The sequence below is a fragment of the Manis pentadactyla genome, chromosome 6, assembly GCF_030020395.1.
Source record: "Manis pentadactyla isolate mManPen7 chromosome 6, mManPen7.hap1, whole genome shotgun sequence".
NCBI lineage: Eukaryota > Metazoa > Chordata > Mammalia > Pholidota > Manidae > Manis > Manis pentadactyla.
Window position 1 is genome coordinate 31,185,575 of NC_080024.1, and position 15,673 is coordinate 31,201,247.

Here is a 15,673-nt window from a genome sequence, read left to right on the forward strand (position 1 = left end):
CAGGTTGGGTTTTAAACTTGTCTTTCTAATAAACATAATGGCTAATTTTTAGCTGAGAAACCTTAAGAGTTAAAACCATTGCTGGAATGGCTAAATATCCACTCAGTTAATACTGGTAGATGAGATTTTCCATGGAAGTTGAAAATAAAAAGTCTTGCAAAGAGCTGGCTTACAACCTATCTGGGTCATTAGAATCAGAGTGTCTCAGTTTTGTTCTCCACAACATATTTGTACATGAATTGCCTGTCTTAGAAGAGTGATTTTTAAATTCTAGGTCTTGGTGTAAAATTTTCTAAAATAAACACAGGAAGTGAAAAGTCTTCTAGCTCTTCCCATCTGCTCTTCACAAGGGGCTGCCATTATTTAAAGATAGTAGATATGGTGTCCATTGGCTTTACTGAACTAGTTTCATTGCAAAAAGGTTATTGGGGGCATCCTAAAGCTAAATATAAAGGGAAAAAAAACAGAACTGATGCTTATATTGTAGGTTAAAATTTATAGTTATGAGAATGTGCTTTGTTTTTAACCATGGTACATCCAAATTCATACAATATTATTCTGATTCTTGATGGCATTTTAGTACTCTTTAAAGTCATCCACTGTTCTCTGCGGCTCCTATCGTTCCTCTCTAGTTGCAGAATGAATCCAAAGTTGTTACCCAGAGTTCAGCCTAAAGCAAAGTTTTGATGTCAAACATTCACATTGTATTTATCAACTATCATGAGGTTATTTAATGACATTTCTCACTGCAGATGTTCATTCTAGCATTTGGTAGCAGAATTATCAGTTCCAAACCACTGTTGTCCAAATGAATAAGACACATATTCCCCAGGGATGCTTAAGTTTGACAGTTCACCCATATTTGAAGAACTTGACATAAATACAAATACTCTCTTTTCTATAAAACTATTTTTCACTTGTTCAATTAAAACATTCCAGAAATTCTAAATTTTCTAAATCAGTGCACACTTAGACTAGTAAATTTTATTTCCAAAGATAAATTGTCAGATTCTAAATAATGAGAGAGGGAGAATAAGGAATTTTGTTATTGAGAATTTTGTAATGTAAATATCAATATATAAGGAGATGAGGAAAAATATGTACCAAAATACCCCCCATTAAAAATGTCCATTACAGCAAATAAAATAATTTGTCCTGTGCATTTATATTTAGGGGAAAGAGAAATAGGACACCATAATGAATGTAAAAAATATAGTGAATAGCAACTATAAATATGAAAGAAAGATAATTAATTTTGAACAAAATATAGAGCTTTTGTATTAGAAATTTGTTCAGTTCTGGTAGGTTTCAATAGGAGAGGTTTAAAGGAAAAATGAATGCTATGCCAAATTACTGTATCTTCTTGTTATCCATGTTGGGTTTGGGAAAATTTTGAGGATTTTAATGATAGTTTGGTTATTAAATCAGGCAGAACTGGTAGCAATGATGTTTGAATTCACAAAGGAAGAGACTGCTGAAATCGAAGTGAACAGGTGTGAGCCTCAATCTGTCACTGATCAGTGGTGCCTTTGATGGGGGGTGACTTTTAAACAATTGGCCTTGGTCTACTCTTTAAAATAAGCTGGTGCTAATATTCTATAATACCATCATAAACAGAGAATTGAAAATACAACTCTAAAAGAGATAACATTTCAGTTCAGGGAAAAACTAGCTCACTGCTACCCAACCCTGAAATGTAGTATACATGTGCATATGCAGGAATAAATATATTTGTTCATAGTTTCCCATCTGATTTAGCTTCCATGACTCAAACCTATTGTCAGTTACCTATTATCTACATGGGCTACCTAGTATCTAAGTATTTCTTATTTTCTCGGTCAGCCTATGGCCAACTCTATAATGCCATTATGTTGAGACTTGGACATCATCAAGAAAACTGAGACCATTAATGTCCTTAATTTCTCATCCACTCTATGACCTACACATTTTTCTATACCACATCCTTCCTGCCACTGTCTTTACAATCCAGGCTAGGCCTCTTGGAGGCCAACTGCTATAAAATTATATACTCTTAATCTGATCTCTTTTCTCTTTCCTATTTCTTCATTCTCCCACAAATGTCTCTTTTTCCCTCAGTCTACAAACACAGGTCAGTGTTTCTTATTAGTACCAAAAGAAGAGAACAGTAAAACAACCTCTCTAGATACATCTCTCTTCTTTTACTATTAAGCTTCTGGAAAGATCATCTATGCTTGTTTCCACCTCCCACAGCTCCCTAAGCTACTTAATTTTTTACTTGTTCTCCTGTCTACTAATACTCAGTCTGCTGAAGTGATTATTAATGGCTCTCTCTCAATTTCCAAACTTTGTGAAACTAGGCATTTTCTCAAACCTTCTGTAACGTTGGGACCAACCATTTCCTCCTGGAAAATCTTCATCTCCTTATTTTTATGAGACAGGGTCTCTTTACAAGACAATTCATCTATGTTACCATTGAGTCTAAACTGGCCCAAGCGTTGAATCACTGAAGAGTGAGAATTAATTCTCTTGATAACTGCACAGCCATCAGAACAAACCAGGCCCACCACTCCTGCCATCCTCAGTCATTTTCCAAGACATGAGACCCCTGGCCAGCACCCCCTGTGCTGGTGTGTCACACCACTCTGTCCATCTTCCCACTGGCTCACTGTCCCCCTTTCTCCTTCTTCCTAGACTCCTCCACTTTACCTTCCTGGGTCGACACTATCTTTCTGCGGGTGACAAAATGCTGTTCACTTTCAACCTCCTCTCTGAAAATCCCCCTGTCTTTTAGCCTCAATTGAAATCTAGCTCTCCAGTAAGAACCTGATTCCCCCTCTCAATTGAACCTGTTTCTTCTCACCCATATCACGCGGGTCAGGGGTGGGAGTGGGGTGGGAGGGAGCCCAATGTTCTCCACACTTTTCATTTCTACTTTCAAGTACGCTGCTCCCCTACTGTCATATAAAATCCCTACTCCTTCCCAGCTCCTGTCATCCTGCCACACTTCCCTCTATTCCTGCTTATCATTCCCCTCTATTATCTTCACTATCAACCTTAACTCATGGAAGCTCTGGCACACAGCTTATGCGTTTCCTCTCAGTCTGTCCTATTTCCATTTTATCTCCCTTGTAAACAAGAGTTCTTGCCTCAGGAAAGTACTAGTCTAAGGAGAATAAGAGACAGGCACATCCAGAAAACCTAGAACTAAACTAAGCTGGAGCCATGCCCAGCCAAACACTGCTGAGATCAGGAAATCCCAGCCTACATAAAGATATGTGATCAAGACGTAAATATTTACTCTTGATTTTATTACGCAGCACACTGTGACAACAGCTGACTGCTACACTGAGAATCAAACTGGATTCTTTTCCTCACTCACCCACTAATTTAAAAAAAATCAAGTTTTCATTTCCTAAATATTATTTTTCTTTCTGTTATCATTACTAATTTTCAATTTAGCCTGTATTATCTCTTATCTGGATTCCTGTGATGGTCTCTTAACTATTCTCTTTGCTTTGTATTTTTTGGTCCCTTCAAATCCTCACAACCACCAGAGTGGTATTACTGGAATATAAAATATAAAACTGACCACTCCCCTCTTTTAATCCGTTTGGCTTCTCTGAGCCTATAGGGTACAATCATATTCTTTCATCTGGTTGGAGTTCCACATGACCTAACCTTTGCCTGCTTGCTCAGTCTGGCATCCTGCCACTCTCCCCTTTGCACTTGGGATGCACTGGATTGCTTATAGTTTCTTCAACACACCATTGTTTCATGTTTTCATAACTTTCCAAATGCCTGAAATGTGTTAGCTGATTGACTTTTTCTATTTCTAAAACTTCAATTTATTTCTTAGATCCTTCTGTTTAAGCATTTCCTGCCTGAAACATGACAGCCATCCCCAACTCCCAAATGAAATCAAGCAATATTTTCTCTGAGAGGATTTCTGCACTGCACTCTTTAGCATGAAGGTACCAAACCAATATTTAATTAGGTATTTATATGCCCTTCTCCTCTACCACTTTATAAACTTTTTTTTAAAGGCAGAGACCATATATTATGTCACTTTGTATCTCCAACACTTAACATACTACTTGTCACAGAGTAGGTATTTAAGAAACATGACTGCAACTGAAATAATTAAATTTGAAATTTGATTTATAAACAAAAATCTTGTCTCTATTTACTCATGAAATTCTGAGGTGCACACACACCATATTTGAGTAGCAAAGACTCTTATTTCTAAAAAGACTGAAATACTTGTTTCTACTTAAATTCAATTCATTGAATTTTACAGAGCAGAGTTTTTAGTAGCCTTTTACAACATAGGAAACACCCATTGCTTCATAATCTAGTTCGCACAGGAAAAATTCTAGATATAGTGCTAATTTTTTAATGATAACATCCTGAATCCCAAGGAAATGTAAAGAAAGCTGAACCATGTATACATTTCTTGTGTCTAAAGCTATATTTATCCAATGTAACAAATGACAAAAGCTTAGAAAGTACCCAATAAAGACGATTTTCCAGACAACCATAAGGTATTACCCTGATTAATGAGGAAAGAAACAGAGTTCAAGTCCACTATCCACTATCTTCAAGATTTTAGTTTTTCATTAACAGTAATGATAAAAAATCATGAAAAACCATAATCCAATTAGAGGAATCATGAAAACTGACCATGGTTGCTGTTCCAAATTTTAAATGCATATTTAAGTTTAGATATTCTATAAAAGTATGGAATAAGTTTAAAAATTATGAAATGTCATTTAATAACTCATTGCTCTCATATCAAAGTGACTAAAAGATCAACTTATGTTTTTAAAAGCTCTATTCCTTTTGGAGAGATCTAGAGATTTCTCTGGCTGCATTTGAATATTCTAGATTTGAAATTTACACAGAATGATTAATACACAGAATATAAGGTCTGCCAAGCTAGCAACTTGTATATTAAACTCTCAGCACTTGCCATAGATAATACACCTTACATGCACTTTTGCTATAATTTATGCATAATACATGCACATTACATGCATATTTTCTCTCAAACATCTCTTCACTTGGCCCACACATTCATATAAATATACGCACGCATACAGGGAAACAAAGGAAAGAACTATTATAGTAGATGGCCCTCTTATACTTCTGAATTACACTAGTTTGCTAGATAAATTATACTTGTTATGCTCCTGCTGTTCAGTTGGTGGAGGTTACAAAAGGTAAATAAGGATTTATGGGATATCTCGATGTGTGTGTTATGCCTTTTCAACCAGACTGTGTCTCACTCTTATATTCTCAGTTCCTGGAACTGTGAGGTATTAGACACATGCTGGTAGAAAATGAGTGGGTCAAAAGGTACAGGCTCTACCACATAGCATCTGGGTTAGCAGCCTAACCCCACTAGTTACCAGCTGAGAGACCAAGTATGTAAAGCCCTGAGCTGTAGCTTTCTCATCAGCAAAATGTGTTAAGATATCAACATACTCAGTGGGAAGAAGGCACCTCATATAGAGATATCTCCCTAGATTGTTAATGAGTACTTGCTCATTAATTGATAAACTTATGCCAGAAAAGGTCTAGACTTACTGCCAACCATTACTTTTAAAGACTTGCCTGTTTTACAGCTATATGGACAGGTGTTTGAGAATATAAGAAATTAAAATAGGAATAGGAAAGCTTTTTAGTCCATTTTGCTAATTAATATGTCAGAGCTCATAAAGAAGAACTCATCGGCTTTCTTTAGTACTGCATCATCTTAAAGAGCTGGGTCAGCAAAGATCTCTGCAGACAGTCAATACATATTAAAACAGTTCCAAGCAGTAAATCACAACAACAAAAAATGAAGACACAGTAAAAAAGTAAAATTTATAAGTCCTTTCTGAATAAATGCCGAGGAGAATTAAAGTCTTGCTGTAGGTGTCAGTTCAGTATGTAGAAAAAAAAATTAAGGAAAAAATTCCTTCTCAGGCATGGGTTATGAGTCTGCATACAGTAGAATTAAAGCATACTTTAAAAAAAAGCTGTGCCAATTTGATGACATTTTCTCTGGATTCTAATGTTCCATCAGAATATTTAAGTCATTTTTTAAAAAAGGCGTTATTGTTTAAAATAAACAGTTGCTGAACTTTTTTTTTAACCCCTGCAGTGTTGGGATTTGAATTTTGTCCAAATTCAATTAGTGAAATAGTCAGGGAAAGAGGTAAAAGACATTTTTTTGGTTTTTCAAGGCTTTCTGAAACTTGTGATTTTTCTTCAAGGAAGCAAACAAAAGATATTTGCTCCCAACCTCTCAGAGAAGTCTCACCTTACTTCTCTGAGATAATAGCCACTATTACCTCTTGTACGTGCAGGAGGAACTTACCAGATTAGGCCCAGGAGAATCATCCTGCCATCTTTCTTGCCAAGGTAGGAGAGGCAGAGCACTGCAAGGGGAATCCCCTGAGATAGGTTGCTAGAGAAATCTTACGAATGCTGGACTGATGCCTGAAGGGGTGAGGCAACACTACATTTTGGGCCAAAAATGTTAGCAAGATTTATCTTAACCTGAGCCTTTGATTTGATCTGAGCTCTGAGGAATCAGCCTTTTAAAGATTAAGCCAAGGAAAAGGTGCCAAAAATATTGTCACAAATTTGGGAGGTGCCCAAGCCAGACCAACAGATGGAACTTGGCATGAAATGGCTCTCCACACTAAGTAGCTGACTCAGAAGAAATGTTAGCTCAGATGAATTTATTAAAATGTTGAGTATCATCCCAAATAAGAAGATGGATGATAGATTTAGGTCAGTGCATACAATTTAACTTTCTGATGGTCTTGGATAGTATGAAAGCTGCCACATTTCTATAATTTAAAAGAGACAGAAGGAGATACTCTTTTTTCTTAGCAAAAAAAGATACTACCTTTTTACTTAATATTCTGGAAAAGGGATTTGGGGAAGAGACAGGCAAAACAAAAGAAGTTGAATGGTCCCTTTCAATACTGGCGAAAACCAGTCTGATCATGGTACATTACACAGTCCAACCCAATGGGTAACTTGCTTAGTGGTCACAGAGTGTAGCAGATTGAGACTATAGTTAGGTATTAGATGAATTTTTAAAATGTTTTTATAGCTGAAAGAGGGTGCCAGAATCCAGGGACCCCTAGTCCTCTTTCACACCACCATAACCATCACCAAAGCCTAATGAGAAGCTGCTCTACAGAAATGCAGCACACAATGCTAGGAGGGCTGCACTTTAGGCAAAGGGTAAGTTCTTGAGGATTGTTATAATTCAGGGCTAATTTCCCAAAATAAATAAATAAATAAATAATGGGGGAATGGTAGATTCTTGGAGTATATAACTTCATAGCACATTTTTCTTTAATGCTGCAATTTCCTCAGAACTGTCCCTAATGTTTCAGAGTGCTCTAATGTAACTCTGGAAACTTTAGGGATTGTGTGGCCCTCTTCACTGTGTTTTACTGTCTGCCACTGCTGCTCCAAAATTATCAAGTTTCTGGTTGTTTTTCAACATTTGCACTGGGCCCACAGACAGCCAATAGAAAACTTGATGGGCCTGTCATCTGACATAAACGTATGAAAAATATAACAGTGAATATTGTCATAACCAGTTCATTAGTAACCAAAAATCTTCTTTAAAACATCTTCTGTCTTTAAGCAGTATGGTTCACATGATATAAAGACTGTTGGTACTATTTCTATCAACCAGCTAAAGTAAAGCTGCCATGTGGAACCTAGAATTAATCTACCTGACAACTTTAAAATTATGTCATTTTTGTCACTGTTTTTTAAATCTGGAAGATTATTATTTCAAGTTTTGTCAGAGTTTTGTCCTTAGAGTAATTCTTTGCTAATATTTTTTATATCCTGCTATATAATATATATCATTCAAATTCACCTAAAACATTACAGTAGTATACTAAGGTAACCATGTTCTCATTTAAAGAGAGTGATAATAACTTTTAGTTACTGGCTAAGAGTAATTTATGTTTGGAAATTTTAAGATGAGAATAAGATTTGATTTCCTAAAAAAGCCAGAAAGCTTATCATTTCCTCATTTAAAAAACACTAAATTGGTAAACGTTCTTAAAAACTCTTTCCACTTTTTACCTTGAAGCCTATCACAGTGTGTAAAAAGCCTTTATTTTCAAGTATTAATATGTATAAGAGAACTAACTACAAGCAGTACCATGCATTTAAGATGAAAATAATATAAGCTATCCTTGGGGATCCTTGGTCATGAGAACTTCCTTCTCTGACTCCTAAACATATTTCCAGTAGTAGAGAATTTAATGGACAAGAATGATGGGAACAAGCAGCATGCAGCAATTCATCACTCCCACTGAAATCTTTTTTTTTTTCACAATAATCTAACCTCTTATGCTCTTTATTAAAGAGAAACAGAAAAAAAAGAAATCTAAGAGTTATGAACCAGCCTTTCCCTGCTGTTATCACTAGAGAACTAGAGAAAGAAGAAAAGAAAAAAAAATCATCATCTTGCCCTGGAATATGATGGAGGTAATGAGGCATCGAGGCCACTTACTCCTGGAAATGTAATTGGCACATAAATACAGGAGACACGTGGTGTTCGGAATGACTTCTTTGTTTCAGAAACAGAGGGGTATCAACAAATGTAACCCTTCTGTGGTTTGGAGTGGGAATTGTAAGAGTAAAAAGGATATTTTTTCCCCCAAATAATGTGTCCCTAGAGGAAAGGGATTATTGCAGTATTTACTAGCTTAGAAGCTTGAAGTGCTCCAACTCATGCAAATAAATGATGATGAAGGAAGGGCAAAGGAATAGAAATAGAAGGCAGGCCAGCAATTAAGGAAAACCTTGAATTTTAGACCTGAAAGTATCTCATGAATGATGCAAAAAGACCTACTAGAGCTGTAGAGATCCTTGTGGGTTTCCTAGAGAACCTCCAGGGTTCATGAGTCTAAAGAAAGATAATACAGTCATCTCAGGGACAGTCCCCTTTAATGACAGGCTTTTCTGAGGAGAAAGAAATGACCACAGTTTCTTATTCTGGAACTCTTTATCCTGATATCTGAATGTGAATGTCATCATGGGAAAGTCATTCAAACTTTCTTAAGTTTTCTTTATAGTTTTTGTTGTTTTCCTCAGTGTTCAGCTGACATACAGGTTTAAGATTTTTGTTTTATATTAAATATTATTTTTTGAAGCATTTATTCTTCCTGCTCAAACATTTTGAGTCAGCATACATTATGCCACTATACACACAGTTGAGTAATAATTCATTTTTGTAAAAAAGTCAGAGACATCTCATGTAATAATTAGCAAGCCTTTCAGAGACTGTGGTTGGTAACATGTTTCAACTGCTATTCAAACACAGCCTGTGATTTCCAGTAAGGAGAACATAAAGTCAGTGAAAAGGAATTTCCTACCTGACTTGTGTCCAGCCAATGAGTGGACTTTGCTTTCATCTGGCACTGAGAACAAATAAGAGAGACAAGAATCAGACATGCTTGTAAATCAGCCATTTTTTGAACAATAAATTGACACAGATTTATAATAAGTTAAATCTTTGACTGGCAAAGATTTGGAAAAAAAAATACCCCCAGCCTACCTGGGGCACTCATGTCCAGACAAATATTATAAAGATAGCTATGAAGAAATACATATTCATTAAACTTCTATGAATATAATTTCAGTTCCTTTTAATTCTCAACACTTTCAGTTCTTTTAACTGGCTTATTGTTTCCATGTGCACAAAAGGATAAACCCAACTCCTAGGCCTACACATATAATAAAAATCTGTGAGCATAATGGCAACATATACATTCAATACTGAAGGACTGAACTTCTATATCTGGTAAAATGGAGTAAAAGGAAACAGATTCACATTCCTCTCTGAAAAAAAATTAAAAATAGCCAAAATATGAAACCATGGCATTCAAAAGATTAAACATCAGGCAGCATAGGACAGTGACCCCTGACACAGGGAAAACAAGTGAGGCAAATCCTACTGTTGCTCCAGCTTACTGTCTGGGGCGCTTCCAGGATGTGGTTCAGGGAAGGAACCTGGGCAGAGCCCAGGGATGTCCCAGCTTTGAGGACATGGAGCTAGATGTCCAGGGAGGCCTACACAGATGGAATTTGTAGGGTAGAGAATCAGAGAGGAAACAGCTATACAGAATTCTTTCTGAGATTTACAGAGGATCCCCTCATATATTTAGCTGAATATTGATGACCACACATATGTGAGGAAACCACCCAAGAACTGAAAAACATGCAGAAGCTGAAAAGGATCATCATATTGGACTCGGAATAGAGCCCATTCACAACAGCTGGAGGGAAAAATTCATAATTCACGGGCATCAGTTAGAATATGAAGGACCTTATTTCAGCAGTAGGGAAAAAAAGTAACTCGAGATTAACAAAGCTCTGATGAAATGGATTCATTTCTGAAAGACACAAATCACCAACGTTTAAACAGGAAGAAATAGATAATCTGAATAGCCCTACAGTTTGTTTGTTTTAAAGTGTTTTAACTACTTTAAAGTTTGTTTAAAGTAGTTAAAACTTTCCTGCAAAAAACAAACCCTAGACCCAGATAGCTCTACTGGTGAATTCTACCAGACATTCAAGGAAGAAATAATACCAAGTCTACAGAAATTCTTTCAGAAAATTCAGAGGAGGGCATATTTCCCTATTCATTCTATGAGGCTGGTGTTACCCTAATACTAACATCAGGCAAAGACATGACATGAAAAGCTATTAACCAACACCTCTCTCATGAACATAAATGCAAAGTTCACAATCCTTGGGCACCTCAGCATGGATTGCCACTTTAATATTCAACAACAGCTGTTCATCATTCACCATGTGGCCCTGTATATGTTAGTCCTGTAAGCTTTGGTGCTCAAGGGTTGAACAAGGTGAGGAAACTTTGCCAATGAGGAGGACCTCCTCCATTTTCCCTAAAAGCAGCTTGCTCAGGGTAATGTGACCCTTTCTTGGTGTACAACATTCAGTCATATTACACTGACCCAGTTACTATACATGTTATCTTGCCACTTTGAGCCCTCCTTTCCTAAGCTACTTATTTATTTTCTAGATAAAAGCACCAAGTGTCTATGTATTAACTCTTTAAAAATATTGTTAGACTTTTTTCCCTATTTGCAGTTGGAAATATGTCTGTCTATACCTATCAGGATCCAACTGGGGGCCAAATTCTGTCTAAAAAAACTTACAGTGGCATCTGTAGTATAAACAGAAAGAAATACTGGGAAACAATGACGATGATAAAAAATAATAATAGTTGTAGTTAGCACTTACTAAGCACTTTAAAAAAAAATTTTGGTATCATTAATCTACAGTTACATGAAGAACATTATGTTTACTAGGTTCCCCCCTTCATCAAGTCGCCCCAATCCCCATTACAGTCACTGTCCATCAGCATAGTAAGATGCTGTAGAATCACTACTTGTCTTCTCTGTGTTGCACAGTCCTCCCCGTGCCTCCCCCCACATTATACATGCTAATCATAATGCCCCCTATCTTTTTTCACCCCTTATCTCTCCCTTCCTGCCCATCCTCCCCAGTTCCTTTCCCTTTGGTAACTGTTAGTCCATTCTTGGGTTCTGTGATTCTGCTGCTGTTTTGTTCCTTCAGTTTTTTCTTTGTTCTTATACTCCACATATGAGTGAAATCATTTGGTACTTGCCTTTCTCTGTCTGGCTTATTTCACTGAGCATAATACCCTCTAGCTCCATCCATGTTGTTGCAAATGGTAGGATTTGTTTTCTTCTTATGGCTGAATAATATTCCATTGTGTATATGTACCACCTCTTCTTTATCCATTCATCTACTGATGGACACTTAGGTTGCTTCCATATCGTGGCCACTGTGAATACTGCTGCAGTAAACATAGGGGTGCATATGTCTTTTTGAGTCTGAGAAGTTGTATTCTATGGGTAAATTCCAAGTAGTGAGATTCCGGATCAAATGATATTTATATTTTTAGTTTTTTGAGGAACCTCCATATTGCTTTCCACAATGGTTGAACTAGCTTGCATCCCCACCAGCAGTGTAGGTGGGTTCCCCTTTCTCTGCATCCTCACCAGCATTTGTCGTTCTTAGTCTTTTTGATGCTGGCCATCCTTAGTGGTGTGAGGTGATATCTCATTGTGGTATTAATTTGCATTTCCCTGATGATTAGTGGTGTGGAGCATCTTTTCATGTGTCTGTTGGCCATCTGAATTTCTTCTTTGGAGAACTGTCTGTTCAGCTTCTCTGCCCATTTTTTAATTGGATTATTTGCTTTTGTTTGCTGAGATACGTGAGCTCTTTATATATTTTGGATGTCAATTCTTTATCGGATCTGTCACTTATGAATATATTCTCCCATACTGTAGGATACCTTTTTGTTCTATTGATGGTATCCTTTGCTGTACAGAAGCTTTTCAGCTTGATATAGTCCCATTTGTTCATTTTTGCTTTTGTTTCCCTTGCTCGGGGAGATATGTTCATGAAGTTACTAAGCACTTTTAACAGGTGGGTTCTGTCCTTTATTTCTATTAAAGGATATCTGCACTTTATATCTATTAATTCACTGAATCCCCAGTATTACCTGTAAAGATTTTCACTTTACCCATAAAGAAACTGAGGCATACCTCACAAATGGAGGACCAGAACTTAAACAAGGCACTCTTAACATCTCCACTATACTTGTGATGAGTCATAAAGGAGTTATTATATTTTTTGAATCATCAGAAGCATGAATTAAGTATAAGAGAACACTTAACAAACACCTATATGTTAGACAACTATTATCCTTTTCATTTGAATAAATGTTATTAATAGGAATCTTTCTATGGTGACCTATGTTAATAAGTGTTAGGTAAAATTCTGTTTAACTTGTTTGGAAATCTACAGTTCTACTGGGTTCAAGCTAAAATATTCATCCGTATTTCACAGTGGAGAAGTCACCTGTCTGAGTTAAATATTGATTGGAATGTACTAGTTATGTGCAATTTAACTGTCTGCGCCTCAATCTCATCATATAAAAATTAGGATAATATTGCTTATAAGGCTTGTAGTGAAGATGACATGTATCAGTTTATGCAAAGCACTTAGAAGACCCTATCGTAAGTGCTAAATAAATATAAATCATTATCATTATTATTAATGAGAAACTAAATAGAATGGCAGAATAACATAATAGCTAATAATGAGATATATGTGGGTTAAATCCCAGCTTTACCAAGCAAGTTACTAAGCTCTTTTTAATCTTAGTTTTGCCATGTGAAATATGAGATAAAAATACTACAAAGGAATTACGAGAGCTAAATGAAAAAAATGTGCAAAAACACTTAGCAAAATGCCAGGTACATATTTCTCAATAAATGAAAACTTGGTAAGTGGAAACCGTGAGAGTGGCAGAAGTTGTGAATCTGATATGATGGTGACTGGTGTTCACGATTTAACTTGCCTGGGATTATAAAGGAAGAGAGGGAGAAAATGAGAGCATATGCTTTGGGCAGGGAGTTAGGTCCTTTTGACTGTCTCATCCAGAACCCAACACCCACACTAGATTTTTACCTCCCAGTTTACCTGGTTCCTAGTTCATCTTGTATTGGAAGTACTCAGACTATATGGTCTTATTATGGGCAGTTATTCTGAAAAAGGGATTCATACAAATATGGGGTTTTACTGTCTTGTTTTTGTCCTTTTTTTCTTTTTTTAACAACTGTAAGTTATCCCATGAAATACAAGCCAATTTAAGTAGCACGATTTCCCCTGCCATCTTAGGTTAAACACAGTACTTTCTTCACTTTTTGGCTGCATACTATTTATTATTCTTAGTAGGAATACTTATCATTATTTTAATTGTCAATTTGAAATTCTTTGGAATACTAACAAACTATTTCAAGAAAGAGTGTAGAAAATCCAAATGGGTGATAGGCATAAAAATTAGGGGTCTTTCTCCAAAATATTCACTGACATAGATGTCTATCTTTAGGCCAGAAGATAAGTGAATAAACATAATAGAAGAGAGGGAACTGTAATGACTTAATAGAATACATTTCATTTAAAGGTTAAATTGGGAACAATCATCTTTTATGAACATGCTTAGTGCTTGGAAGTGATTTAAATAACAGTAGCAAATGAGAAAATGAGGTAAAATTACACCCACCACCACCACTTAAAAAAAAATGGCAAGTGTTATAATTAATACACCAATTCCTTCATAACTCCTGTTACCTTAGAGCTACTATGAAGTTATCTTTTGGGGTTGGAGCCTAGGTCTAGACATTTCACTGAAAAATATTCAGATATTACAGTGACTGGAACAGTAGCAATATGAATGTGACAGGTGTGCCATTTCAAACAAGGACCTTATTTACAAAAGCTTGAAAAGTAAGTGGGCCAGGTGTGGGAAAGGTCTTCCATTCCCAAATGGTAAGATACCAAAACCATCAAGTAAGAGAGTATAGATGGAGTAAGAGCCAAATTTTCTTGTCTGGTTCTGATGACAGATTCTTTTCTTTTTCTTTCTTTTTTACAGTTCCAGAGCCTATTATATTCCCTTCTTATCCTTTAGTTTTACACAAGGGCTGGTACTACTTGCTCTTGATTACCTTAGAGGGATATAACAATAATGAAGAGATGTCAGTGGAATATACTGAGTCCTTCTGAAGATGGAATTTATAGACATTTTTATTGTAACTGTTAATAATTACTTGCAACTGTGGATGTGCCTCTCTTGAGATTTCTCTGAATTTATTTAGATAATAGAATTTCAATACTAAGCTCAGTCTTGCTGGCATTCAGCTCAAGATCGATGGACACTATTTGATTTAATTACGGTAAGGTGCTTCTTGAGGATAGTCTTTGGTTTGGATGTTTGTTAATCTCCCGGTACATCCTCTGGTTCAAGACAACTTGCTCAGGGAACTCAGAAGCCTGATAACTTATGTTTCTAGTTATCTTGGATGTAGACCTTTGAAGCTAATTAGAACTGCTCAACACTGATGGCACCTTTTTAAAAAGTATGGATAAACACATGATGTCTTTTGACTTAATTTCAACCATGTTCATTGTTACAATTAAGAGAAATCATAAGTAAAGAAAATATAGAAGGGAACCAATGAAAAGGATGGCATTCCAAGAACTTAATAGTTGCAAACATTAAAGTACATACACTTATGTATATTGGCATCCAAGTGGGATACATTTATATTAATATAGTGATCACTTAAAGTGTTTTATTTTTTTGTCAAGCCTTCTTATACACTTCAAATGCATTCTTGCTGGGGGAAAACAATCCCTTTGCTTATTGATAGCATTTGATATGCATTCTGTAACATAAGTGACTATTAGGGACTGCACTTACTTAATGCAAATTTGCAGAATAGTGGCAGATTTTGGTGAGTTAATGGGCCCCATATGCTCTACTTACGCTGACAGTGATGGTATATTGTTAACATGCACAAATCTCTTCATATAACAATTGCCATCAGCTACAGTTATTCTTTTTGAGAATGCCAACACTATGTCATGAGTGGGGAATATGCAAATGTGTTCATATTCCCAGTACTTCATGTTGAGATAATATGATATAAAGCAACTCTAAAATATGACACAATGTTTACCTTTTACGTAGCTCTATTTCATCTCATTTTTGATTTCCGTGTCTTTGACACATAGATTCTGCAGTTTTGAAGGT

At 36.1% G+C, this 15,673-nt stretch overlaps 1 protein-coding gene across 6 annotated transcripts in view; it reads right to left on the bottom strand.

Moving 5' to 3' along the window:
• The window catches only part of PARD3B (par-3 family cell polarity regulator beta), a 985,497-nt gene that overhangs the window by 319,334 nt on the left and 650,490 nt on the right, over positions 1-15,673 (bottom strand). For all 6 annotated transcript variants that reach the window (XM_057503666.1, XM_036928150.2, XM_057503667.1 and 3 more), the window contains one exon: positions 9,387-9,431. In XM_057503666.1, coding sequence (XP_057359649.1) covers positions 9,387-9,431 — 45 coding nt within the window. The remainder of the gene's footprint in view (positions 1-9,386; positions 9,432-15,673) is intronic.